General features: G+C 37.9%; 1 protein-coding gene across 38 annotated transcripts in view; it reads left to right on the forward strand.

The window, feature by feature from the left end:
* The window catches only part of SENP7 (SUMO specific peptidase 7), a 169,214-nt gene that overhangs the window by 69,053 nt on the left and 73,104 nt on the right, over window positions 1-27,057 (forward strand). For 14 of the 38 annotated variants that reach the window (XR_014077542.1, XR_014077541.1, XR_014077543.1 and 11 more), the window contains 2 exons: window positions 15,668-15,865; window positions 25,115-25,309. The exons of 9 other annotated variants lie outside the window; for them this stretch is intronic. Coding sequence is in view for 22 of the 29 variants with exons in the window: in XM_081572393.1 (XP_081428519.1) it covers window positions 15,668-15,865; window positions 25,115-25,309 (393 nt within the window). In the remaining 7 variants the exon portion in view is untranslated. Of the gene's footprint in view, window positions 1-6,170; window positions 10,139-15,667; window positions 15,866-25,114; window positions 25,310-27,057 lie in introns of those variants that run through there. 15 more of the 38 variants (XR_014077547.1, XR_014077545.1, XM_081572400.1 and 12 more) reach the window with 3 other exon arrangements.

Genomic DNA, 27,057 nt, shown 5'->3' on the forward strand with positions numbered 1-27,057 from the left:
CGCAGCTATGCATAACATGTACCAATGGTGATTCTAACTTGATTTGGGTGAATAGAAAAATGACATTTGCCAATGTTGGATATTTTCTCTCTTTTTTTTTTTTTTAATAAATTTATTTATTTTAGTTGGGGGCTAATTACTTTACTCATAAGGGATTTGATCTAGGTCATACCTGAATGGTCTAGTGGTTTTCCCTACTTTCTTCAATTTAAGTCTGAATTTGGCAATAAGCAGTTCATGATCTGAGCCACAGTCTGCTCCCGGTCTTGTTTTTGCTGACTGTATAGAGCTTCTCCAACTTTGGCTGCAAAGAATATAATCAATCTGATTTCAGTGTTGACCATCTGGTGATGTCCACGTGTAGAGTCTTCTCTTGTGTTGTTGGAACAGGGTGTTTGCTATTACCAGTGCGTTCTCGTGGCAAAACTCTATTAGCCTTTGCCCTGCTTCATTCTGTACTCCAAGGCCAAACCTGCCTGTTACGCCAGGTGTTTCTTGACTTCCTACTTTTGCATTCCAGTCCCCTATAATGAAAAGGACATCTTTGTTGGGTGTTAGTTCTAGAAGGTCTTGTAGGTCTTCATAGAATCCTTCAACTTCAGCTTCTTCGGCGTTACTGGTCGGGGCATAGACTTGGATTACCGTGATATTGAATGGTTTGCCTTGAAAGCGAACAGAGATCATTCTGTCGTTTTTGAGATTGCATCCAAGTACTGCATTTCGGACTCTTTTGTTGACCATGATGGCTACACCATTTCTTCTTAGGTATTCTTGCCCACAGTAGTAGATATAATGGTCATCTGAGTTAAATTCACCCATTCCAGTCCATCTTAGTTCGCTGATTCCTAGAATGTCAACGATCACTCTTGCCATCTCCTGTTTGACCACTTCCAGTTTGCCTTGATTCATGGACCTAACATTCCAGGTTCCTATGCAATATTGCTCTTTACAGCATCGGACTTTGTGTCTATCACCAGTCACATCCACAGTTGGGTATTGTTTTTGCTTTGGCTCCATCCCATCACTCTTTCTGGAGTTATTTCTCCACTGATCTCCATTAGCATATTGGGCACCTACTGACCTGGGGAGTTCATCTTTCAGTGTCCTATCCTTTTGCCTTTTCATACTGTTCATGGGGTTCTCAAGGCAAGAATACTGAAGTGGTTTGCCATGCCCTTCTCCAGTGGACCACAGTCTGTCAGATAGATTTAAGGGACTAGACCTGATAGACAGAATGCCTGATGAACTATGGACAGAGGTTCGTGACATTGTACAGGAGACAGGGATCAAGAAAATCCCTATGGAAAAGAAATGCAAAAAAGCAAAATGGCTGTCTGAGGAGGCCTTACAGATAGCTGGGAAGAGAAGAAAAGCGAAAAGCAAAGGAGAAAAGGAAAGATATTCTCATCTGAATGCAGAGTTCCAAAGAATAGCAAGGAGAGATAAGAAAGCCTTCCTCAGCGATCAGTGCAAACAAATAGAGGAAAACAACAGATTGGGAAAGACTAGAGACCTCTTCAAGAAAATTAGAGATACCAAGGGAACATTTCACGCAAAGATAGGCTCGATAAAGGACAGAAATGGTATGGACCTAACAGAAGCAGAAGATATTAAGAAGAGATGGGAAGAATACACAGAAGAACTGTACAAAAAAGATCTTCACGACCCAGATAATCACGATGGTGTGATCACTCACCTAGAGCCAGACATCCTGGAATGTGAAGTCAAGTGGGCCTTAGAAAGCATCACTACGAACAAAGCTAGTGGAGGTGATGGAATTCCAGTTGAGCTATTTCAAATCCTCAAAGGTGATGCTGTGAAAGTGCTGCACTCGATATGCCAGCAAATTTGGAAAACTCAGCAGTGGCCACAGGACTGGAAGAGGTCAGTCTTCGTTCCAATCCCAAAGAAAGGCAATGCCAAAGAATGCTCAAACTACCGCACAATTGCACTCATCTCACATGCTAGTAAAGTAATGCTCAAAATTCTCCAAGCCAGGCTTCAGCAATATGTGAACCGTGAACTTCCAGATGTTCAAGCTGGTTTTAGAAAAGGCAGAGGAACCAGAGATCAAATTGCCAATATCCGCTGGATCATCGAAAAAGCAAGAGAGTTCCAGAAAAACATCTATTTCTGCTTTATTGACTATGCCAAAGCCTTTGACTGTGTGGATCACAATAAACTGTGGAAAATTCTGAAAGAGATGGGAATACCAGATCATCTGACCTGTCTCTTGAGAAACCTGTATGCAGGTCAGGAAGCAACAGTTAGAACTGGACATGGAACAACAGACTGGTTCCAAATAGGAAAAGGAGTACGTCAAGGCTGTATATTGTCACCTTGCTTATTTAACTTATATGCAGAATACATCATGAGAAACGCTGGGCTGGAAGAAACACAAGCTGGAATCAAGATTGCCGGGAGAAATATCAATAACCTCAGATATGCGGATGACACCACCCTTATGGCAGAAAGTGAAGAAGAACTAAAGAGCCTCTTGATGAAAGTGAAAGAGGAGAGTGAAAAAGTTGGCTTAAAGCTCAACATTCAGAAAACTAAGATCATGGCATCTGGTCCCATCACTCCATGGGAAATAGATGGGGAAACAGTGGAAACAGTGTCAGACTTTACTTTTTTGGGCTCCAGAATCACTGCTGATGGTGACTGCAGCCATGAAATTAAAAGACGCTTACTCCTTGGAAGGAAGGTTATGGCCAACCTAGATAGCATGTTTAAAAGCAGAGACATTACTTTGCCAACAAAAGTCCGTCTAGTTAAGGCTATGGTTTTTCCAGTGGTCATGTATGGATGTGAGAGTTGGACGGTGAAGAAAGCTGAGCGCCGCAGAATTGATGCTTTTGAACTGTGGTGTTGGAGAAGACTCTTGAGAGTTCCTTGGACTGCAAGGAGATCCAATCAATCCATCCTAAAAGAGATCAATCCTGGGTGTTCATTGGAAGGTCTGATGTTGAAGCTGAAGCTCCAATACTTTGGCCACCTCATGCGAAGGTTTGACTCATTGGAAAAGACCCTAATGCTGGGTAGGATTGGGGGCGGGAGGAGAAGGGGACGACAGAGGATGAGATGGTTGGATGGCATCACCGACTCGATGAACATGGGTTTGGGTAGACTCCGGGAGTTGGTGATGGACAGAGAGGCCTGGCGTGCTGCAATTCATGGGGTCGCGGAGAGTCGGACACGACTGAGCGACTGAACTGAACTGAACTGAACTGATTTACTTTACAATATTGTAGTGGGTTTTGCCATACATTGACATGAATCAGCCATGGGTTTACATGTGTTCCCCATCCTGAACCCCCCTCCCACGTCCCTTCCCATCCCATCCCTCTGGGTCATCCCATTTCCCCAGCCCTGAGCATTTGTCTCATGCATTGAACCTGGAATGGTGTTCTGTTTCACATATGATAATATACATGTTTCAATGCTATTGTCCCAGAACGTCCCACCCTCACCGTTTCCCTCAGAGTCCATAAGACTGTTCTATGCATCTGTGTCTCTTATTCTGTCTTGCATATAGGGTTATCGTTACCATCTTTCAAATTCCATATATATGCATTAGTATACTGTATTGGTGTTTTTCTTTCTGGCTTACTTCACTCTGTATAATGGGCTCCAGTTTCATCCATCTCAATAGAACTGATTCAAATGTATTCTTTTTAATGGCTGAGTAATATTCCATTGTGTATATGTACCACAGCTTCCTTATCCATTCGTCTGCTGATGGACATCTAGGTTGTTTCCATGTCCTGGCTATTGTAAACAGTGCTGCGATGAACATTGGGGTACACGCATCTCTTTCAATTCTGGTTTCCTCGGTGTGTATGCCCAGCAGTGGGATTGCTGGGTCATATGGCAGTTCTATTCCCAGTTTTTTAAGGAATCTCCACACTGTTCTCCATAGTGGCTGTACTAGTTTGCATTCCCACCAACAGTGTGAGAGGGTTCCCTTTTCTCCACACCCTCTCCAGCATTTATTGCTTATAGTCTTTTGGATAGCAGCCATTCTGACAGGCATGAAATGATACCTCATTGTGGTTTTGATTTGCATTTCTCTGATAATGAGTGATGTTGAGCATCTTTTCATGTGTTTGTTAGACATCTGTATGTCTTCTTTGCAGAAATGTCTGTTTAGTTCTTTGGCCCATTTTTTGATTGGGTCGTTTATTTTTCTGGAATTCAGCTGCAGGAGTTGCTTGTATATTTTTGAGATTAATTGTTTGTCTGTTGCTTCGTTTGCTATTATTTTCTCCCATTCTGAAGGCTGTCTTTTCACCTTGCTTATAGTTTCCTTTGTTGTGCAAAGCTGTTAATTTTAATTAGGTCCCATTTGTTTATTTTTGCTTTTATTTCTAATATTCTGGGAGGTGGGTCATGGAGGATCCTGCTGTGATTTATGTCGGAGAGTGTTTTGCCTATGTTTTCCTCTAGGAGTTTTATAGTTTCTGGTCTTACATTTAGATCTTTAATCCATTTTGAGTTTATTTTTGTGTATGGTATTAGAAAGTGTTCTAGTTTCATTCTTTTACAAGTGGATGACCAGTTTTCCCAGCACCACTTGTTAAAGAGATTGTCTTTTGTCCATTGTATATTCTTGCCTCCTTTGTCGAAGATAAGGTGTCCACAGGTGGGTGGATTTATCTCTGGGCTTTCTATTTTGTTCCATTGATCTATATTTCTATCTTTGTGCCAGTACCATACTGTCTTGATGACTGTGGCTTTGTAGTAGAGCCTGAAGTCAGGCAGGTTGATTCCTCCATTTCCATTCTTCTTTCTCAAGATTGCTTTGGCTATTTGAGGTTTCTTATATTTCCATACAAATTGTGAAATGATTTGTTCTAGTTCTGTGAAAAATACCATTGGTAGCTTGATAGGGATTGCATTGAATCTGTAGATTGCTTTGGGTAGTATACTCATTTTCACTATATTAATTCTTCCAATCCATGAACTCGGTATATTTCTCCATCTGTTTGTGTCCTCTTTGATTTCTTTCATCAGTGTTTTATAGTTTTCTATATATAAGTCTTTTGTTTCTTTAGGTACATATATTCCTAAGTATTTTATTCTTTTTGTTGCAATGGTGAATGGTATTGTTTCCTTAATTTCTCTTTCTGTTTTCTCATTATTGGTGTATAGGAATGCAAGAGATTTCTGTGTGTTAATTTTATATCCTGCAACTTTACTATATTCATTGATTAGCTCTAGTAATTTTCTGGTAGAATCTTTAGGGTTTTCTATGTAGAGGATCGTGTCATCTGCAAACAGTGAGAGTTTTACTTCTTCTTTTCCTATCTGTATTCCTTGTATTTCTTTTTCTGCTCTGATTGCTGTGGCCAAAACTTCCAAAACTATGTTGATTAGTAGTGGTGAAAGTGGGCATCCTTGCCTTGTTCCTGACTTTAGGGGAAATGCTTTCAATTTTTCACCATTGAGGATAATGTTTGCTGTGGGTTTGTCATATATAGCTTTTATTATGTTGAGGTATGTTCCTTCTGTTCCTGCTTTCTGGAGGGTTTTTATCATAAATGGATGTTGAATTTTGTCAAAGGCTTTTTCTGCATCTATTGAGATACCATATGGTTTTTTTCTTTCAATTTGTTAATGTGGTGTATTACATTGATTGACTTGCAGATGTTAAAGAAACCTTGCATTCCTGCGATAAAGCCCACTTGGTCATGATGTATGATCTTTTTAATATGATGTTGGATTCTGTTTGCTAGAATTTTATTAAGGATTTTTGCATCTATGTTCATCAGTGATATTGGCCTGTAGTTTTCTTTTTTTGTGGCATCTTTGTCTGGTTTTGGAATTAGGGTGATGGTGGCCTCATAGAATGAGTTTGGAAGTTTACCATCTTCTGCAATTTTCTGGAAGAGGTTGAGTAGGATAGGTGTTAGCTCTTCTCTAAATTTTTGGTAGAATTCAGCTGTGAAGCCGTCTGGTCCTGGGCTTTTGTTTGCTGGAAGATTTCTGATTACAGTTTCGATTTCCGTGCTTGTGATGGGTCTGTTAAGATCTTCTATTTCTTCCTGGTTCAGTTTTGGAAAGTTATACTTTTCTAAGAATTTGTCCATTTCTTCCATGTTGTCCATTTTATTGGCATATAGCTGTTGGTAGTAGTCTCTTATGATCCTTTGTATTTCTGTGTAGTCTGTTGTGATCTCTCCGTTTTCATTTCTAATTTTGTTGATCTGATTCTTCTCCCTTTGTTTCTTGATGAGTCTGGCTAATGGTTTGTCAATTTTGTTTATCTTCTCGAAAAACCAGCTTTTAGTTTTGTTGATTTTTGCTATGGTCTCTTTTGTTTCTTTAGCATTTATTTCTGCCCTAATTTTTAAGATTTCTTTCCTTTTACTAACCCTGGGGTTCTTCATTTCTTCCTTCTCTAATTGCTTTAGGTGTAAAGTTAGGTTATTTATTTGATTTTTTTCTTGTTTCTTGAGGTACGCCTGTATTGCTATGAACTTTCCCCTTAGCATTGCTTTTATAGTGTCTCATAGGTTTTGGGTTTTTGTGTTTTCATTTTCATTCGTTTCTTTGCATATTTTGATTTCTTTTTTGATTTCTTCTGTGATTTGTTGGTTATTCAGAAGCGTGTTGTTTAGCCTCCATATGTTGCAATTTTTAATAGTTTTTTTCCTGTAATTGAGATCTAATCTTACTGCATTGTGGTCAGAGAAGATGACTGGGATGATTTCAATTTTTTTGAATTTTCCAAGGCTAGATTTATGGCCCAGGATGTGATCTATCCTGGAGAAAGTTACGTGTGCACTTGAGAAAAAGGTGAAATTGATTGTTTTTGGGTGGAAAGTCCTGTAAATATCAATTAAATCTAATTTGTCTATTGTATCATTTAAAGTTTGTGTTTCCTTGTTAATTTACTGTTTAGTTGATCTATCCATATGTGTGAGTGGAGTATTAAAGTCTCCCACTATTACTGTGTTATTGTTAATTTCCCCTTTCATACTTGGTAGTATTTGCCTTGTATATTGTGGTGCTCCTATGTTGGCTGCATATATATTTATAATTGTTACATCTTCTTCTTGGATTGATCCTTTGATTATTATGTAGTGTCCTTCTTTGTCTCTTTTCACAGCCTTTATTTTAAAGTCTATTTTATCTGAAATGAGTATTGCGACTCCTGCTTTCTTTTGGTCTCTGCATGAAATATGTTTTTCCATCCCTGCACTTTCAGTCTGTATGTGTCCCTAGTTTTGAGGTGGGTCTCTTGTACACAGCATATATAGGGGTCTTGTTTTTGTATCCGTTCAGCCAGTCTTTGTCTTTTGGTTGGGGCATTCAACCCATTTACATTTAAGGTGATTATTGATAAGTATGGTCCCGTTCCCATTTACTTTGTTGTTTTGAGTTCGTGTTTAAACATCCCTTCTGTGTTTCCTGTTTAGAGAAGATCCTTTAGCATTTGTTGGAGAGCTGGTTTGGTGGTGCTGAATTCCCTCAGCTCTTGCTTGTGTGTAAAGCTTTTGAATTCTCCTTCATATCTGAATGAGATCCTTGCTGGGTACAGTAATCTGGGTTGTAGATTATTCTCTTTCATTACTTGAAGTATGTCCTGCCATTCCTTTCTAGCCTGAAGAGTTTCTATTGAAAGATCGGCTGTTATCCTTATGGGGATCCCCTTGTGTGTTATTTGTTGTTTTTCCCTTGCTGCTTTTAATATTTGTTCTTTGTGTTTGATCTTTGTTAATTTGATTAATATGTGTCTTGGGGTGTTTCGTCTTGGGTTTATCCTGTTTGGGATTCTCTGGGTTTCTTGGACTTCTGTGACTATTTCCTTCCCCATTTTAGGGAAATTTTCAACCATTATCTCGTCGAGTATTTTTTCATTGCCTTTCCTTTTATCTTCTTCTTCTGGGACTCCTATGATTCGAATGTTGGGGCGTTTCATATTGTCCCAGAGGTCCCTGAGGTTTTCCTCATTTCTTTTGATTCTTTTTTCTTTTTTCCTCTCTGCTTCATTTATTTCCACCATTCTATCTTCTACCTCACTTATCCTATCTTCTGCCTCCGTTATTCTACTGTTGGTTCCCTCCAGAGTGTTTTTTATCTCCTTTATTTCATTATTCATTATATATTGACACCTTTTTATTTCTTCTAGGTCCTTGATAAACATTTCTTGCATCTTCTCAATCCTTGTCTCCAGGCTATTTATCTGTAACTCCATTTTGCTTTCAGGATTTTGGATCATTTTTATTATCATTATTCTAAATTATTTTTCAGATAGATTCCCTATCTGCTCCTCTTTGGTTTGGTTTGGTGGGCATTTATCATTTTCCTTTACTTGCTGAGCATTTCTCTGCCTTTTCATCTTGTTTAGTTTGCTGTGTTTGGCATGGCCTTTCTGTATTCTGGTAGATTGAAGTTCCTCTTTATTGTGGAGGTTCCTCACTGTGGGTGGGGTTGGACGGGTGGCTTGTCAAGGTTTCCTGGTTGGGGGAGCTTGTGTCGGCGTTCTGGTGGGTGGAGCTGGATTTCTTCTCTCTAAAGTGCAATGGAGTGTCCAGTATTGAGTTTTGAGATGTCTGTGGATTTCGTATGCCTCTGGGCAGCCTGTATATTGATGCTCAGGGCTATGTTCCTGCGTTGCTGGAGAATTTGCGTGGTATGTCTTGCTCTGGAACTTATTGGCTCTTGGGTGGAGCTCGGTTTCAGTGTATATGTGGAGGCTTTTGGATGATCTCTTATTAATTAATGTTTCCTCTGGCTTTCAGTCTTATTCTTGTAGTAGCCTCAAGACTTCTCCATCCATACAGCATCGATAATAAAACTTTTAGGTTAATGGTGAAAAGATTCTCCACAGTGAGGGATACCCAGAGAGGTTCACTGAGTTTCATGGAGAGGTGAAGGGAGGGGGCAGGTTGAGGTGACCAGGAGGAGAAGAGGGGGACTCAAACGTGGAGAGAGCAGTCTAGCCAGTAAGCACTTCCCTCTGTGCTCTCTACGGTCTGGAACCCTCAGAGAGGTTCACGGAGATACATAGAGAGAGGGGAGGAAGGTAATAGAGGTGAGCATGAGTAGAAAGGGAGGAATCAAGAGGGGAGAGAGAGATCTGGGCAGTATTCTGTTCCCGAAGTGTTCTCCGGTGCCCAGAACACCCTCAGAGATTCACAGAATTGGGTTGAGAAGAGAAGGAGGAGGGTGGGAGATAGAGGTTCCCTGGGGGAGAAGAAAGAGCGTCAATAGGGGGAGAGTGTAATCAAGCCAGTAATCCCACTCCTGAGTAAAAATGGGTACTAAAGATTGGGTTCTTAAATGTACAAAATTGATATCAAATATGTAAAACAAAGATTAAAAATCTAGAGTAGAGGTTAGACTCTTAAAAAAATACAATATAAAAGAAGAAAAAAGAAAACAAAATCACAAAAAGTATAAGATATATGTATGAAATTTGCTTTAAAAATAGGGTTTGTTTGTTTTTTTTTGCAAGATAATAGTGGGTTATAAAAATGAAAATTAAAGGTGTAATAGAGGACTTAAAGAAACAAGTAAAAAAAAGTTTAAAAAAATTAAAAAGAAAAAAATGATAATAGTAAAAATATATCCAAGACTTTCTCTGGAGCTGTTGTGAGCAGTGTGGGGTCTGTTCAGTTTCAAATAGATCCTTGTTCCTGCTTACGCTTTTCAAGATCTATAGACCCCTTTCAATTCAGTCGGTGGTAACTACAGGGATTTTAATCTGTTGGCCTGTCACTTACAAAGCGCTTCCCTCTGTTTATTTGGCTTCTGTTTGCAGGTCTCTTCAGTGTCTAATTTCTGCCCTGCCACAAAGGGGCGGTAGTGGTCTCTTTAGGTTTGCTTGTTCAGTCGTGCTGTGGGAAGGGAGGAACACTGCAAACCAATATCACTGGCGTGTGTGTGGAGGGCTCGCAGTGTCTCGGCTGCACTGGGTTCGCCCCCATTCACGGCGTGTGTGCTTTCCCCGTCTACCCTGCCCAGGTTTTAGGTTACTTGGCGGGGGAGTGGGCCCTGAGATGCGTGCACTTCCCAGGTCTAAGCCGCTCAGGTTCAGGTTCCGGGGTACTCCACAAAGGCACAGACTCGGTTGGGCCTGCGGTTTGTGCCGTTACCGGTCGGAGCAGCTCAGGCAGTCAGGAGTTTGGTGAGCGCACTCTCCCCTGTTGGGGCGGTGCGGCTTATCACCTCCCTGGTCCCCGCCTCGGTTTGCGAGCACGCCCGGCTCCGGTGTGCTTTGTGTTAGTTCTGGGGAGCTGGTCACTGGCTGCGACCCTCCCGGCGGCTGTTGACCCTCCGGGATCTCAGGCAGTCTTTGCTTAGAAACTGGAAGCCTGTTTGCAGTTTGGTAGGGGGTGCCCTCTCTGGGGCCGAGTTTACCCCTTTCCGGCTCTGGCTGGCCCCGCCTGCCCGCTGTGTCCTGCGGGGGATGGGGCAGTCTGCAGCCGGCTAGCTCTCCTCTGGTATTGCTCAGTCCTTTGTTCTGTGAGCGGGCCGGCAGTGCCTTAGATTTGGGCTTTTCGCAGGATAGTTCTCTCTCTCTGGCTGTCCCACAGTTTAGGTTGCTATCTCATGTTAGCTCTCTCAGATTGCCCTCAGGGCATTCCGCCCGGTCCTTACCCTAAGCAGTGCCGCCCTCTCCTCTCCGTTCAGCCCCCACTTGCTGGTGGCGGATGCGAGCGTCTGGGGTTCTTTGCTGGGAGTTGCTTTTAGGCACGTAATCTGTGGGTTTTATTTATTTTTTCTCCCGGTTATGTTGCCCTCCGAGATTCGAAATCTTCCCCCAAACCCGCCGGCGAGAGGGTTTCCTGGTGTTTGGAAGCTTCTCCTCTTTTACGACTCCCTCCCCAGGACGGGTCTCTGTCCCTAATTCTTTTGTCTCTCTTTTTATCTTTTATATTTTCTCCTACCTCCTTTCGAAGATAATGCGCTGTTTTTCTGGATGCCTGATGTCCTCTGCCAGCATTCAGAGGTTGTTTTGTGAAGTTTGCTCAGCTTTCAGATGTTCTTTCGATAAATTTGTGGGGGAGAGAGTGGTCTCCCCATCCTATTCCTCCACCATCTTAGCCCCGCTCCGGATATTTTCATATTTAGCAATTTTTAAATTACTGTTGGGATATTTGTTCAAATAATTTAGCAAATTACTAATAGTCAGTAGTTTTCTAATTAGACTAAAAAGTAGACCTTATATATGCTTAAGATTTTACAAGTGTTTTCATTTGATCATTTAGAATTTTAAGTTATACAGTTGTAAATCCTTATAAGGGAGTAATCCTGAATGTAAAAAATAGTTTCTTTTCTCTAATTAATAGATAGTTTTTGGCTAGGTAAACATGTTTACTGTTCTTTATAGAATTAATTGGTTGACATTTCTCTGCATAAATAGTGTTTGCTTAGCATAGAAAATAAAAATAAAGACAAATAGAAAGCAGGAAAAAACACAGCCAGCCACCCTTAAAATTTAAAGTAGAAGATTTTAAGAGACCAATAAGTAACATTCTATTAAACAGTTTTATCATGGTATATACTTAACCATTCTGCTATTGCTGGGATTTTAAAATTGCTTGTATTTTTTGCTGTTATAAATAATACTGTGATGAATATCTTCATGCATAACTTTTTCCCATACGTTTTGTATTTTTTTGGTACAGGATTCTAGGTATGGAATTATTTTGTTAAGAATAACAAACGTGCAAATATTGTTAACATTTTTCCACATTTATGTTTTCTCAGTCTTTCATTCATATATTTAAGTGCATATCACATATGTACATTCACATACACATTTTTTTTCCAGAACTATTTGAGAATAAGTCACAGACATCAGGCACTTTACCTCTGAATACTTTAGCCTGTACTTCTTAAAAACAAGGAATTCTTTTACATGATAACCACAATACATCATGAAGAAGATTTATACTAACTTCTTTTTTAACATCATTTTTGGCTTTTAATTACATTAAAAATGTTTTTTAATTAATTTATTTGGCTATGTCGAGTCTTAGTCGTGGCACACCTGGTCTTCATTGCATCAAGTGGAATCTTTGGTTATAGTGCACAGACTCTCCAGTTGCCGCACACGGGCTCAATAGTTGCTCTGTGCGGCCTTCAGTAGTTATGGCACACAGAAACTTCACTAGGGTGACATATGGGCTTATTTGCTCCATGGCATATGGAACCTTAGTTCCCTGACCAAGGATCGAACCCGCATCCCCTGCATTGCATGGCGGATTCTTAATATGTGGGCCACCAGAGAAATCTGTATAATAATTTCGTATTATCATCTCATATAAAATCTAGAATCAGAATTCTCTAAATGTCCCTAAGATGTCTTTTTTTTTAAATCTAGGATCAAATTGAGGTTCACACATTATATTTTTTGGTTTTTATGTCTCATTAGTCTCTTAATCTTAGAATAATCCCTCCATCTCTTCACCCCCTTAAACCATGACATTGACTTTTTTGAAGAGTTCAGGCCAGTTGTCTTATAGGATGTCTTATATACTAGATTTTTGAAATTTGTCTAGGTTTGGCCTTTTAATTAGTTTCATGTTACATTTTTGGCAAGAATGCTTCATAGCTGATGTCATTTGCTTATTGCATCATATCAGAGGATACATAATATCTCCTTGTCCCACTGTTGGTGGCCTTATCTTTGATCACTTGGTTAAGGTGGTAGCTGCCAGATGTTTAGTTATAATGATGCCTTTTTCCTTCATAATTAATAATCATTTGTGAACCTGATTATCTGTTTGCATTGTGCTGACATCAAGGTGGCTGAGCACTAATGGGAAAAAAATGACAAAACAGAGTATGTTTGTGGCATTATAAATTCATAATTATTAATCTTACTAGATTTCTCAATCCCTAGATAATCCTACTGTGTTTTGCTAGTTGTCTTGTGTTCCCCCTCTGCACAATGAAGATTTGAAGCCTTTTCTCTCCTCATCCCTGTGTTCCTTTACCTTTCATATCACTCTTAAAAAATTATCTTGGTTTCTGGAAGAAGCCCATCGTAAGCCAGCACAGTGGAGCAGTTAAGAGTGCTATCCACAGAGTTGAGAGTGTATGGCTTTGGATCCCACTCTCACTATTCAACCCATTTTACTGTGGGCCAAGTTATTAATCATTCTGTCTTGGTCTTCTCAGTTACAGAAGAATAATTACCTTTGTACCTCATGGAGTTGTTGGTGTTCAGTCACTCAATCGTGTCTGACTCTTTGTGACCCCATGGACTGCAGCCTGCCAGGCTTCCCTGTCCTTCACCATCTCCTGGAGCTTGCTCAAACTCATGTCCATTGAGTTGGTGGTGACATCTAACCATCTCGTCCTCTGTCATCCCCTTCTCTTTCTGCCTTCAGTCTTTCCCAGCATCAGGGTCTTTTCTAATGAGTTGGCTCTTTACATCAGGTGGCCAAAGTATTGGAACTTCAGCTTCAACATCAGTCCTTCCAATGAATATTCAGGATTGATTTCCTTTAGGATTGACTGGTTTGATCTCTTTGCAATCCAGGGGACTCTCAAGAGTCTTCTCCAACACCACAATTCAGAAGCATCAATTCTTTGGCACTCAGCCTTCTTTATGGTCCAATTCTCACATCCACACATGACTACTGGAAAAACCATAGCTTTGACCTCATGGATTAGTTGTGAGGATTAAATGAGGTAAATCATTGTAAAGGGCTTAGCATAGTTTCTGGTATATGGTGCATGTTCAATAAATATTAGCTCTTTTTATGCCACTTCTTAAGAAACTTAATTATAATGTTAATTATTCTGTCTCCTCTATCTTCAGCCTCTCCTACTTTGTTGACCTCTTCCCATAAGCACTTAAACTTACACAGATATTTTCTATCTTAAGCTAAGTAACCAATAATTAACTCAGAAGACCTATCTTGAGTCTTATATTTATCCTCAGCCCTTGTTCCGTATCCTCCTTTCATAGCTCTGTGTCAACTGCCTACATTTGCTGTGTCCATGTCCCTTTTCTTCTTTCCTGTTTCTGCTCCCACCATTCCATTAAACTATCCCTAAGTCACCATTACCTCTCTAAATTCATTATTTTTTCTCTTCATGTTTTCTTTATTCTTCATAAAAGATAAAAGTCATCTTTTTAAAAATACAGCTATGATATCATCATTCTTTCATTAAAACTAGGGGGTTGATACTGTTGTTGACATTAAAGTTTCAAATCCTCAATATAGTCCACACAGTTCTGCCTAACTGCCCATCCTTATACAAATTTCCTCTTTATTCGAAGCACTTGAGCCAGGTAAGTCCTTTAATTTTCTCAAACAAACTTTCCTCTTGTCTGAGCATTTACATTTTGTCCTCCTTTTTGAACCACTCTCCATTTTCTACTTGTTTCCTTTGGATAGTTTCAACTTCAGTAAAAGTCATATTCTCAGTAAAAATTCCCTGATCTGGTTCAGCATAAATGCAGCATCTGTACTTTGTGTTCATATTGCTCATTACAGTTGTAATTAAATAGCTAATTGGATAATTCTTCCTTGGAATGTAACCTCCACAAAGGCAGAAACTGTAACTGTTTTGTTTGTTGCCAATTGTTTTGCTAGAAGGTATTTGGTAAGTATTTGTTGGATGAAGAATGAATTTTTATTCATTCATAGCAATGTCTCTCATCTTTTTACTGTTTAATGATAATCCTGAAATCTATAAACTTTTCTTTAAACCTAAAATGTGTGGAGTTTCAGTGCTTTCTGTAGCGGCTCCTTGGAAGACTTGTATCCCACTTCTTCTACTAGATGATCTGAAGATACAGCCCCAAGGGGCAGGTGCAAACAAGTCATTTCTTTGACATCTGTTTTGTCTTAAAAATACACAAACACTGCTTTCTGTGTCTTAATATTCTTACTTTTTGTTAAACCAAAAGGGCCTAAAAGTGATACTAGGGAGTAGAATAGACACTCTTCTATTAAACATTTTCAGTTCTTCCCACAATTCCTCATTTGACATTGTTTTACATCAACTTGGTAGCCTGTTCACAGTACTGTGTTTCATGGTTCCAGAACTGAACACAGTTCTTCAAGTATTATCAGTACAAAGATATGTTGAATGAGTAATGGACAAAATGTAATGAGGCAAAAAGCTGACAGTGCTTGGATTTATCAGTTTTACTTTTGAAATTGGTATACGTATGGTGTTTTAAATTGACCTGTTTTTAGAAATAAGGTAAACTTAAATGTATCTTAAGACTATATAGAGTTAAGACTGTAGATGATGTACTGTTATCTTTAGGTTGAATTATGTTTTCCAAATCAACAAATACTAAACTAAGAAAACATTTTTAATGCAGGAAGTGGCTGCCTTTGTGAGGCGATGTGCAGATGAATATTGTTGTTCCACTGATAGTGTGGCTAAGCACAGATTGGTTACCAGGAATCCCAACAGCTGTGCATGTGTGTAACCACAGTTGTAGTATCTCAGACAGAATTCTGAAGAAAATCCTAATTTAAGTGGAATGTGCTTTAGTTTTTCATGTATATTTGAGAATGGTTACGCAGATTCTCTCAGTTATGATATTTACTACTCTGGTTAATTGCTTGAAGAACTGAATTAGAATTCCTGAAGGTTTTCATTTGTTATACTTTGTGATGAATACATGTATTATATAATATTTAGTACTGTATGTATTAATTATTTATGTATGTAACAGGCAACTCAAAGTTATGTTGACGAATGTCCTATGGACGGATTTAGGACGAAAATTCAGAAAGACCCTACCTAGAAACGATGCTAATTTATGTGATGCCAACAAGGTGCAATCAGACTCATTGCCTTCGACATCTGTTGACAGCCTAGAGACATGTCAAAAATTAGAACCTCTTCACCAAAGCCTTAATTTATCTGAAAGGTATGTTGTTCAGTATTGATTTTGTTCAGCTTACTGCACTGGAAGTATTTAAGTCCAATGATCTTAAAAATAAGATTGTTGGAAATGATCTTTAAGAAAATCGGCATGTACACGTATGACTCGCTCAAATCTTAAAGCTGACAATCTTAATTTACAAAGTTAATGACTCTACATTTTATTAAATCTATTGGGTTAGAATTATTTTTAAAAACAAATAACATTCTTAGTTGCTGCTGCTAAGTCGCTTCAGTCGTGTCCGACTCTGTGCGACCCCATAGACGGCAGCCCACCAGGCTCCGCCCTCCCTGGGATTCTCCAGGCAAGAATACTGGAGTGGGTTGCCTTTTCCTTCTCCAGTGCATGAAAGGGAAAAGTGAAAGTGAAGTCGCTCAGTCGTCCGACTCTTAGCGATCCCACGGACTACAGCCTAGCAGGCTCCTCCATCCATGGGATTTTCCAGGCAAGAGTACTGGAGTGGGTTGCCGTTTCCTTCTCCAGTGCATGAAAGGGAAAAGTGAAAGTGAAGTCGCTCAGTCGTCCGACTCTTAGCGACCCCATGGACTGTAGCCTACCAGGCTCCTCCGTCCATGGGATTTTCCAGGCAAGAGTACTGGAGTGGGGTGCCATTGCTTAGTACATTTAACTTAATAATTTGATTCACATATACATATTTTTAGAGATTCACATATATAAAATGAAGAACTAGATATAGACAGGTAGATAAGAACCTTGATTTTGTTAGGTAAGGACCTAAATATTATCTCAAAGGTATGTTAAAGATGAAAAGAAAAAAAAAAACATGTCTGTCTATCTATGGATCTTTTTAATTTTCTGTATCTTTAACATTTGTTGTTGTTCAGTTGCTTATTATTTAATCTAGGTCCTTACCACTTTTTACTTTGTGAGCTTTCTTGTATTTTACATGCATTTTTAAAAACAGGAGATGATTTTGAAATATTAATCCCAGATTTTTAATAATAAATATGGAATTTAATTTTGAAAGCTGACAAGACCCGTTTTGTTCTATGTTTTTTAAAAAAATTGTATGTGAAGTGTGAGACTAAAAATTAGAAATTAGCTCTGGGAATTTGTAACCTATAGTATAATGTTTTTAATGTATTTCCATTTACAGTTTTAACCCTTAAATGAATTATTTTTGGGGGGAAAGTAGTTTCAATTAGAATATCCTGTCATTAGCTAGATGGTGCTTTGATTATTTGGTCTGTAACCTTAATGGCAATTTGTTTTTAGAAATATTTTTAATATTTATGTTTTATTCATTTATTTGGCTGTGCTGGGTCTTAGTTGTGGTATGTGGGATCTAGTTCCCTGATCAAGAATTGAATCAGGCACCTTGCACTAGGAGTGCAGTCTTAGCCACTGGACCACCAGGGAAGTCCCTGGATAACAATTTATAAGTGCTTTAAGCCAAAATCCAGCTGAAACTTGGTGACTTTCAGTACAGTTATTTTAAAAATTAAAGTAGAACTCTGTCAAAACATTTGAACGTAGTATTATGCAGTACTTTTTTTTTAAAGGACACTTCTTTTTTTTTTTTTCTAGTTTGATAAATGTGTTTCTTTTTTTTTATTTTAAATTAGTTTATTTATCTATTTTTTAACTTTACAATATTGTATTTGTTTGCCATACATTGAAATGAATCCACCATGGGTGTACATGTTTTCCCCTTCCAGAACCCCCCTCCCACCTCCCTCCCCATCCCATCCCTCCAGGTCATCCCGGTGCACCAGTCCCAAGCGCCCTGTATCATGCATCTTAAAAAATGCAAAAACATAAAAGCAAGAATGCCCATACTATATATACCTCATATAAATTAAACTTTCTAAAACACCCCCAAATCTTAGACATTTAGCTTTAGTAATCTATGAAGAAGCAATTTACTCTCATTGTCCTGAAGTTCAGCGTTTTTCCTTCTTAGTACAGGTGAGCTATTCCTTTACTGTGCTGCTAGATCTAAATAAAGGGGGCTAGTTAAAGGGATGGCCCTTCCAATCCCTTTGGTTCTTTTGAGAAGAAGTTCCAGCTCTCCTCCAGATGACATCCATCCCTTCATCCCATGTCTGACCTTTTTGAATTAGAACAGTGTGATTAGAACAGTGTAATGTTTCATCCCCCAGAATAGTGCTTCTCACCAGAAATTGTTAGCAGCTAGATTATGTGTTCAGGAAACTTAAATATAATGTGAAATAGAGTCCCAATAAGATTCTAATTTGTTTTTTGTTTTTACTGTGTGTGTATGTTTCTGTCCCTTACTCAGATGAACTACCAGTTAGTTCAGACCTTCCCCTCAGCTCCAGGTGTCCTAGGTTTAGCTTGTTTCAAAATGAGTGAATCATCTTTGTTTTCAGACTTGTTCCTTTTTCTGTATCTCCTCCCTGTCTGAATATATGACTCCTTTTTACACTTGCTGCTGCTGCTAAGTCACTTCAGTCGTGTCTGACTCTGTGTGATTCCATAGACGGCAGCCCACCAGGCTCCGCCGTCCCTGGGATTCTCCAGGCAAGAAGACTGGAGTGGGTTGCCATTTCCTTCTCCAGTGCGTGAAAGGGAAAAGTGAAAGTGAAGTCACTCAGTCGTTTCCGACTCTTAACAACCCCATGGACTGTAGCCTATCAGGCTCCTCCGTCCATGGGATTTTCCAGGCAAGAGTACCGGAGTGGGGTGCCATTGCCTTCTCCCCTTTTTACACTTAGTTCTTTGCATTAGAACTTAGAAATTGTCCTGGCTCCTGTTTTTTCCTTACCCTTTGTATCTAATCATTTATCAAGTCTAGTTATTTTCACCTCCTAAATCTATCTTCAAATGATCTTTTCTTTATCTTTATCACCACTGCCCCAGTTCAAACCCTGATAACTTTGTGCCTTTATTACTCTGATTGTAATTTTATTGGGCTTCCTGTGCATAGTCTTTTTTTTCTTCTTGGTTATTTCACCACATTGTTGCTGAACTATGAAGATGTTACGTGTCACTCTACTATTTAACATCTTTCTGTGGCTCCGGATAATCTTTAGGATAAAGTTCATACTCTTTACCTTGTCATTCAGTTCAGTTCAGTTCAGTCGCTCAGTCGTGTCCAACTCTTTGCGACCCCATGAATTGCAGCACTCCAGGCCTCCCTGTCCATCACCAACTCCCGGAGTCCACCCAAACCCATGTCTATCGAGTCAGTGATGCCATCCAACCATCTCATCCTCTGTCGTCCCCTTCTCCTCTTGCCCCTAGTCCTTCCCAGCATCAGGGTCTTTTCCAATGAGTCAACCCTTCGCATGAGGTGGCCAAAGTATTGGAGTTTCAGCTTCAACATCAGACCTTCCAATGAACACCCAGGATTGATCTCTTTTAGGATGGATTGATTGGATCTCCTTGCAGTCCAAGGGACTCTCAAGGGTCTTCTCCAACACCACAGTTCAAAAGCATCAATTCTTTGGCACTCAGCTTTCTTCACCATCCAACGTCCATAATGATTACACCTTGATTGTCTCTAGTTTTGTGTCTGTCTACTCTTCCACATTCAGTACTGTGCTTTAGAATTAGGGAACTGCTGATAGCTTACTGAATGTATAATGTTGTTTTATACCTCTGAGCTCATGCTTTTTGTTCTCTTATCTTGGGAAAAATTTCCTTTTCCCCTTTGTTGACTGATATTGGTCTTTAACACTGAACTCATTTCCATCTTCTTGGGAAGCTTTCTTCGATTCCAGCTGCCACATCTGCATTTGATCCCTTTCTTTGTCTGGGGAAGCTGCCTATTCCATATCATAACACCCATCACAGTTAATGTGATTTCTCTGCCTCCCTTACTATAAGCTTCATAAGGGCAGAGACTACATTTTATTATTTTTTCCTTGCACAGTACTGAATTCTCAACAAATGTTTGCTGAGATTACTTAGCAGAGTTATATTTCCAGTGTCTTTGATTGAAATGTCTTTTCCTCCATCCAAACCAATTATCTGCTTTGTAATTTTGGTCTCAGACAGGAAAAAAGATATTATAAGCTTCAAATAAGAAAATTGGAGAGCTGTTTAGGGTATAGGTTTGGATAGATGTTTTCTGTATGGAACTTTCTATCTAGAATAGGAGATTTAGACTTTCTTCAGTCTTTGCTTAAATTTGACATGATACTGTTTGTCTTATTTTCATTTTACTTGGCTAAGATGTCATTATTTCAGAAGATGAAAGAAAGAAAAACTTATGTTTGGTTCTTAATTTTAACTTAAAATTTAACTACCAAGTAAACCAAAATTACTTATTCATTCCCAGCAATGGCTTCTTTTTTTTTTTTTACTTTTTAAAAGTTTTGTCTACTTATTTTTAAGTAATTTTAAAATTTTATATTGGCGTATAGTTGATTTACAACGTTGTAATAGTTTCAGGTGTACGGAAAAACACATTCTGGGATCTAAAGGTAGTGATCTAAGTATGTTGCCCTTTAATGAAAACAATTTAGCCTTTTAATTTCTGGATAAAGTTGAGAAGAAAAACAGAAAATACGTGATCCCAATCAATGTTGTTAAATAATGAAGGGAAGAGTCAAGAGTTTTAGAAATGTCAAGCTAGCAGTATGTGGGACACACACATTTCTTTTAAAATAAATAAACCATATTTTAGTTTAGGTTCTATTTCCATATGTGGTTCATATCTGTTTTCCTGGGGGAGTATTTCCAGATCTTTATAAGCCTTGGTCAGTAAGCAAGAAAGAACCTAGTGGGAGATACATGCAAAACTTTTGAGAAGTTAAACCGTCTTTATCTTGTCTTCATTGATTAATACCATAGATTATTAAAGAAATACTGAGACAGTGTACAATATTCAGTTAAAAAAAGTTAACTCCTGGTTCTTGGAATTTCCCTAAATGGTATAATTATATTTATCTGTGTTTTTCTTAAGTTTATATATGTTTGGAGTTTTAAAAAATTACATATCCCAGGTATTGTGATGGTATGACTTTTTGGACACCCTGGTATTCCTGTAACCTTAAGACTAATTTAAGCCTGCAATGGTTTAGTTGAGTGAATATGCTTACAATATTGCTTAGTAAAAGGGAAGGGTAAATTTAGAAAATTTGTGTATTACTTTAAGAAGGTAATTGAAAAATTTTAAAAATTTTTCTGTAGCTTAAACTGATTTAGAAAGTAATATTTTGAATGATACCATCTGGGATAAGAATAGATTTATAGAAACCCTATTAAAATGTCACAGCATAATTTTAGCAAAACGTTCATCTAAATTGCAGCAAAATAAAAACTCAATTAGTATTGTTATTTTTTTACTTGTTATTCATAGCTTTAATGTCAGATGCAATTATGTTATCTGTCAACAAGTGTTCCATTTCGTTAAAAATTTTCTCTTAACATCAAGGATATCTCAGTAGGTCCTATCAGATATTCAAAGTTTTCTCCCATTTATTATTTCAGTCTTATATTTACCTTGCTACTTATCTGTGGGGTGGAACTCACAATTTGTAATTGAAACAATTAAGGACCAGAATGTGTGTAGAGATACATTCAATAAATGATATTATTTCTCAGACCAGTATACTTTCTGCTTCATTGTACTGTTACAAAATTTGTTTCTTCTTTCATTTAGCATATTATGTTTTGAAATGTGCTTTCAACATAATATTAAGGCTTTCCTGGTGGCTCAGACGATAAAGAATCTGCCTGCAATGTAGGAGACCTAAGTTCAATCCCTGGGTTGGGACGATCACCTGGAGAAGGGAATGACTACCCACTCCATTATTCTTGCCTGGAGAATTCCATGGACGGAGGACCCTGGCAGGCTACTGTCCATGGGATTACAAAGAGTCGGACACAACTGAGTGACTTAAAACTTTCACTTTCATAATATTAGTAAGTAAAATTAAATCTGTTTTACTTACTGATACTATTTGCATACTTGGGGAAAAAATTGGATGGACTGTGTGAAGTGGCAAATTTCAGTCCTTCCTGCTGTGTTGAGATAGTATAAGAGATGAAGTATACACTTTTATATCTTTCTTGTTAACGTTCAGAATCTTTTGTACTGCTGGCTAGCCCTAGAATTGCCATGGTAGTGCCAATTTATGAATTGTATACCAAAAGGCAGTTTAGATATTATGAACTTAATTATCACTTTATAGATTTGTATTCTGTAAGGTTGTCACACAAAACTCTGTTTCTTCAAGGTACCCAAATTACGTTAAGTTGTAAATAATTAATGGGCTATGGTGTGTGTTATGAAGAGTTGGGAGTACTATAGGTATTGCTAACTATTTAATTATATGCTTTTCTAAGAAGATGTTTTCATTAAGATTGCAGAGCAGAGCATGATAAATTATGAAAATTAAATGCTAATTGAAAAGATAATTTATAAGTTTGGGGAAGACTTCAATAATAGGAAGATTAAAATGAGCTTCCATTTATTATATATTGACTGTGTGCCAGGACTTGTGCTAATTGCTTTACATGTTTTATTTCATTTAATCTTAATCATTTTTAAGGTAGAGATTACCATTCTCCACATCTTAGAGATGAGGAGATCAATGATAAGAGGCATAAATTATGGCAAGTACCCGACCTAAGGTTATATAATTACCAGGTGAAGTTGAAACACTTAACCCTGTGTTTGACTCCAAAGTCCTTGCTCTTAACTAACTCTGTGCCCATACTGCTCTTCATTTTTCTGAGCTTTTTTTTCACAAGTAAAGTAGGAATTGGGCTTTATTACATATTTTACATGATATTGAATTCATTAACCTTTAAATATTCTTATTTTTAATTTTTTTCTTGTGGCATTTGTTCACAGTAGTAGAATGCTTTCTATTTGAAAGGTATGCCATGGTAGACATACTGAGTTAGCTCCTTGAGCCTTCTGGTAGCTTCAGAGGCCCTTTAGGGCTTTTGTACTTTAGAGCTGAGGGTTCTATTGCAGTTTCGTGTATAATCTTTTCAAATGGGTTTTGGGGGAATTTTCAAATTTTTCACTTCTAGGAAAGACTTTTAAACTATTTGTTTAGCTTAATCTCTTCAGTACTTTGTAGAGAACTACTCTTCTATGGACTTTTTCCCTCCCATTTGGAGCTTTTTTTAGGGACTCAACATTTAAAAACATACTTAAATATACTATAGTCAGGCATTTAAACAAGTGAATTATAGCTGATTTTTTTTTTTTTTGGTATTTCTTCTTCTACCCTCCACATTTTATTTTAAATACTACAGTTCTTGAATTATTTTGTTATGAACTACATTTTAGAATTCAGTAATTATAGGGGACCATGAAGAGTATATCATCAGTTCTTAAAATGAGCTATCAACTAGTGTATCAAATTCTCTCATCTCTTAAAAGTAAGTAAAATTTAAAGGGACGACAGAGAATGAGATGGTTGGATGGCATCACCGACCTGATGGACATGAGTTTGAGTAAGCTCCAGGAGTTGGTGATGGACAGGGAAGCCTGGCACACTGCATTCCATGGGGTCGCAAAGAGTTGGACACGACTGAGCGACTGAACTGACTGATTTGAAGAAAAATAGTTCTTACTTGAATAAAACTCTCTCTTCTAATGTTCTTACATTCTCCCTAAAGATTGAGAACTGCAGTTGAGTTTTCTTTATTCATTTCACAGCAATTCCTAGTGTGAGGTCAGATAGAAGAAATATTGAGACTCCTTTCTGGTCTTTTGTTGTCTTCATTCCTACTTCAAATCCAGGATTTTAAGGAGAGTTCTGTCAGGCATCAAATATACAAAGGAGACAGTAATAAATAGGATTCTTAGAGGCTTAAATCATGAGAGGAGAAAGAAAAATATATTTGTTCTTCACTCTCCACAATTCGTGATTGTGCTAAATGGCTTACTTTATTTCCTTCACTCAAATTCTTGAGTTCAGAGAGTTGTATTTACCATAGCCTTGTTTTAGATCATACGCTGCTTAATCAACCCAGTACTTCTTTGTGGAGGTTGTGCTGGAAATGGATATATTTAAAATTTCCTAAAGTATCTACAGAGAAACTCAGTTATCTGGATGCTGTGGCAAGTTAGTATTGAAAATGCAGTGTAATGGAATAAGATTAAAAAAACCCAAAAGCCCAGGTTCTTCTAGGAGCTAGAGTTGCTTATACTTGGGCAACCATTTAACTTTTATGAGCTTTGAATTCTTCATGTTTAAAGTAAAGAGGAGGCAATTATTTTACAGTTCTCCTAGGATCTGAAATTCTACATTGTCTGGAACATAGTGAAAAGAACACAGTGCTTCTATTCTATAGTGAAAATTGAAGGGTACCTCTGAGTAGTATAGCAAATGTAGCAAAGTACAGGGACGCTCACACTGCTTAGTTAAACAAAAATACTTTGGTCCTTTCTAGGTGTTATATGTTATTTCTCATGAAATGTCAGTAAAGTTCTGCAAGTGACAGTCAGGGGACATCTCATAAACAGGAGATAGGAAAACTTAAAGAAAACACTAACACAAATTTAAAAAATCACAATAATTTGGCCTAGGCCTGTCAGTTCAGGGTCAGATATTTGCCTTGAAAACATCGTAGTATGGCAAAGAGTATTAGTTGTTTGTAATAAAAGCTGGCTAACCAGGAGAAAGTTAGGCCATCCTCTTCTGTTTAAGAAGATACCAGGCTTGCATTACTAGTTTTGATATGAATCCTACCAGTTTAAAAATTATGCTTTACTTTTCTAAACATTAATTTTGTTGACCCTTTTTCCTGATGCTATTATGTAAATCATATTTATTACATCAATATATGTGCTGTTTCTCTTAAGGAATCTGTCATTACCATAGATGCAGTCTGAATAATGTCTTTCTTGTTGGATTTAGCATTTATCATTTGCCAATTATGAATATGTTATTATTTACCAAGGACCCTTTCTGTTGAAAGAGAATAAGGATTTTTTTGAATTGGTTTGTAGTTTCTGTATTTTTAATAACTACTGGAAAAGAAAAACTTTTTTTTTTTTGAGAAAAATTGGTTAAAATTTTAAGCAGTTCCAATAGCTCCACTAGTAAAAGCCATACAGTGGCATGCCAACCTATGCCAGTTTCGAAGATGTAAGTACTTCCAGAAACAAACAAAGAGTGTTTGTCCAAAATTTTGAGTATTTATGGATTGATTTCCAGGATGGTATAATTCTAATAGCTTACTTATGCTAAGTTGAAAAATGATTGAAACTTCAACTTCCTAGAATTTTTTTTACTGCAAATTTCAGTATAGTACAGTGTGTGTTATTTTATATGACAGGATACCCAGAGTTATATTGACGAATGTCCTGAGAACGAAGTTAGGAAGAAAATACATAAAGACCTCATCTGTAACTGAGGCCAATTTGGGTGATACAGACAACTTGCAATCAGAGCAGCTTTCTTCATCATCTGATGGCAGCCTAGAATCTTGTCAAAATCTAAATCCTCACAAGAACTTCTTTTTATCTGAAAGGTATGTTTAGTGATAACTCTACTCAAAATAAAATAAACTGTGTACTTATTCTCATGAGCCGCCTTCTGTTCTCCCCCAACAAATGTGTTACTGCTAAATAACTAGTGTTAACTTTTCTGCCCTGGTGACTGGAATAGCTATGGGAACCAGCAGCCCATAGTTAAGAGTCAGTTTCAGAAAGTACTGGTCACTCTACTTGTGTTTTGGGAAAATGAATGTAGACTTGTAATGAAAATTTAGTTACCTATTGCATCTTTTCTGGTGTAACTGAAATTCATTCCCCTGACATATGTCTATTCCTCATCTTTCTTTGTCCTATCCACCCATCTGTTTGTCCATTGATCCATCCATCCCTTCTTCTTTTCTTTTTTGTTGTTTTTATACTCAGATTCTAGAACTCTGCCTAGTCACTAATGAGTGATTGTATGCATTCCTCACCAAAAAAATGATATGAGGTAGCTGAATTGGTACATGGCTTAACTGTACCAATAAGAAAAATGGAAATCAGAAGTGCCAGGTGGCACTGGTGGTAAAGAACCCACCTGCCAGTGCAGGAGATGCCTGAGACAAGGGTTCAATCCCTGGGCTGGGAAGATCTTTTGGAGGAGGGCATGGCAACCACTCCAGTATTCTTGCCTAGAGAATCCCATGGACAGAGGAGCCTGGTGGGCTACAGTCCATACAGTCACAAAGAGTTGGACATGACTGAACGACTTTGTAGTAAAATACTAGGAAAGGATCATATGGTGGTTGTAAATAAGAAAAGAAAATTGTGCTTAAAAAGCTCAGGGATGTCAGTTAGTACATAGTACTAGATCTTTTAACTTTCATTTACCGTGAAACTCTATTTTATTTTCTGCTTTCTAACAGTACAATAAATAGTTTAGATCTGAGTGAAAAATTGTTGATCCAATCTTAATTGCCTCTCTACCCCTAATCATCCAAAGGTAACTTCTGGTTTGTATTTCTCTTTTAAGGCTAATTACATTAAAGAGTATTCATAGTTACCTTTTAAAGTATCTGTAATACATTTCTTACTTTATAACATTCTGTTTCTATAAATTCTGTTTATTTCTTATTAACTTATAAATTTTATGAATTTTTCTCCTTTTGGAGAATATTTTGTTTCACTTAGATTCTACGTAGCAAATTCTCAGCGACAATGTTAACTTTATCCTTTTTCTGAATTTGCTGAAAAAAGAGGAGTTTCAGTGGCATTATCCAGTTACTAATAAATTTAATGTATAATCAGAGGTAGTAGAAATGCATTTTATCATTTTGCACTAAAAGTGTTTATATCTTCATCCTATACTAGACAGTGAGCTCCCTAAGGAGAGATACTGGTAGCTTACAGTGAACGATATCAGATTCATGATCTTCAAAGAAGATTTAGCTTTGGGACCAGGGACCAGGCTTGATCACTTAAAGCTTTTGTGTGGCAGAAGTTTTATTACAGTGAAAAAGGACAGAGAAACTTTCTGACATAGACATCAGAAGGAGACAGAGAGTGCCCCATCACTAGTCTTAACAAGGAAGCTGTATACTTTTTGAGTTGGTTATTAACAGTAAATCAAAAGAATGTCTCAAGGTTGTAAAGGTCTTACCAGGCCCACTCCCACAAGATAACAAGATTAGTCATGAGGTTTTGTCAACCCAGGGATCGAACCCAGGTCTCTTGCATTTTAGGCAGATTCTTTACCAGCTGAGCCACAAGGGAAGCCCATATTTTCATTAGTACAGAGCCTAAG

This window comes from Giraffa tippelskirchi, chromosome 2, assembly GCF_054371585.1.
Source record: "Giraffa tippelskirchi isolate mGirTip1 chromosome 2, T2T-mGirTip1v1.2.pri, whole genome shotgun sequence".
NCBI classification, from domain to species: Eukaryota; Metazoa; Chordata; class Mammalia; order Artiodactyla; family Giraffidae; genus Giraffa; species Giraffa tippelskirchi.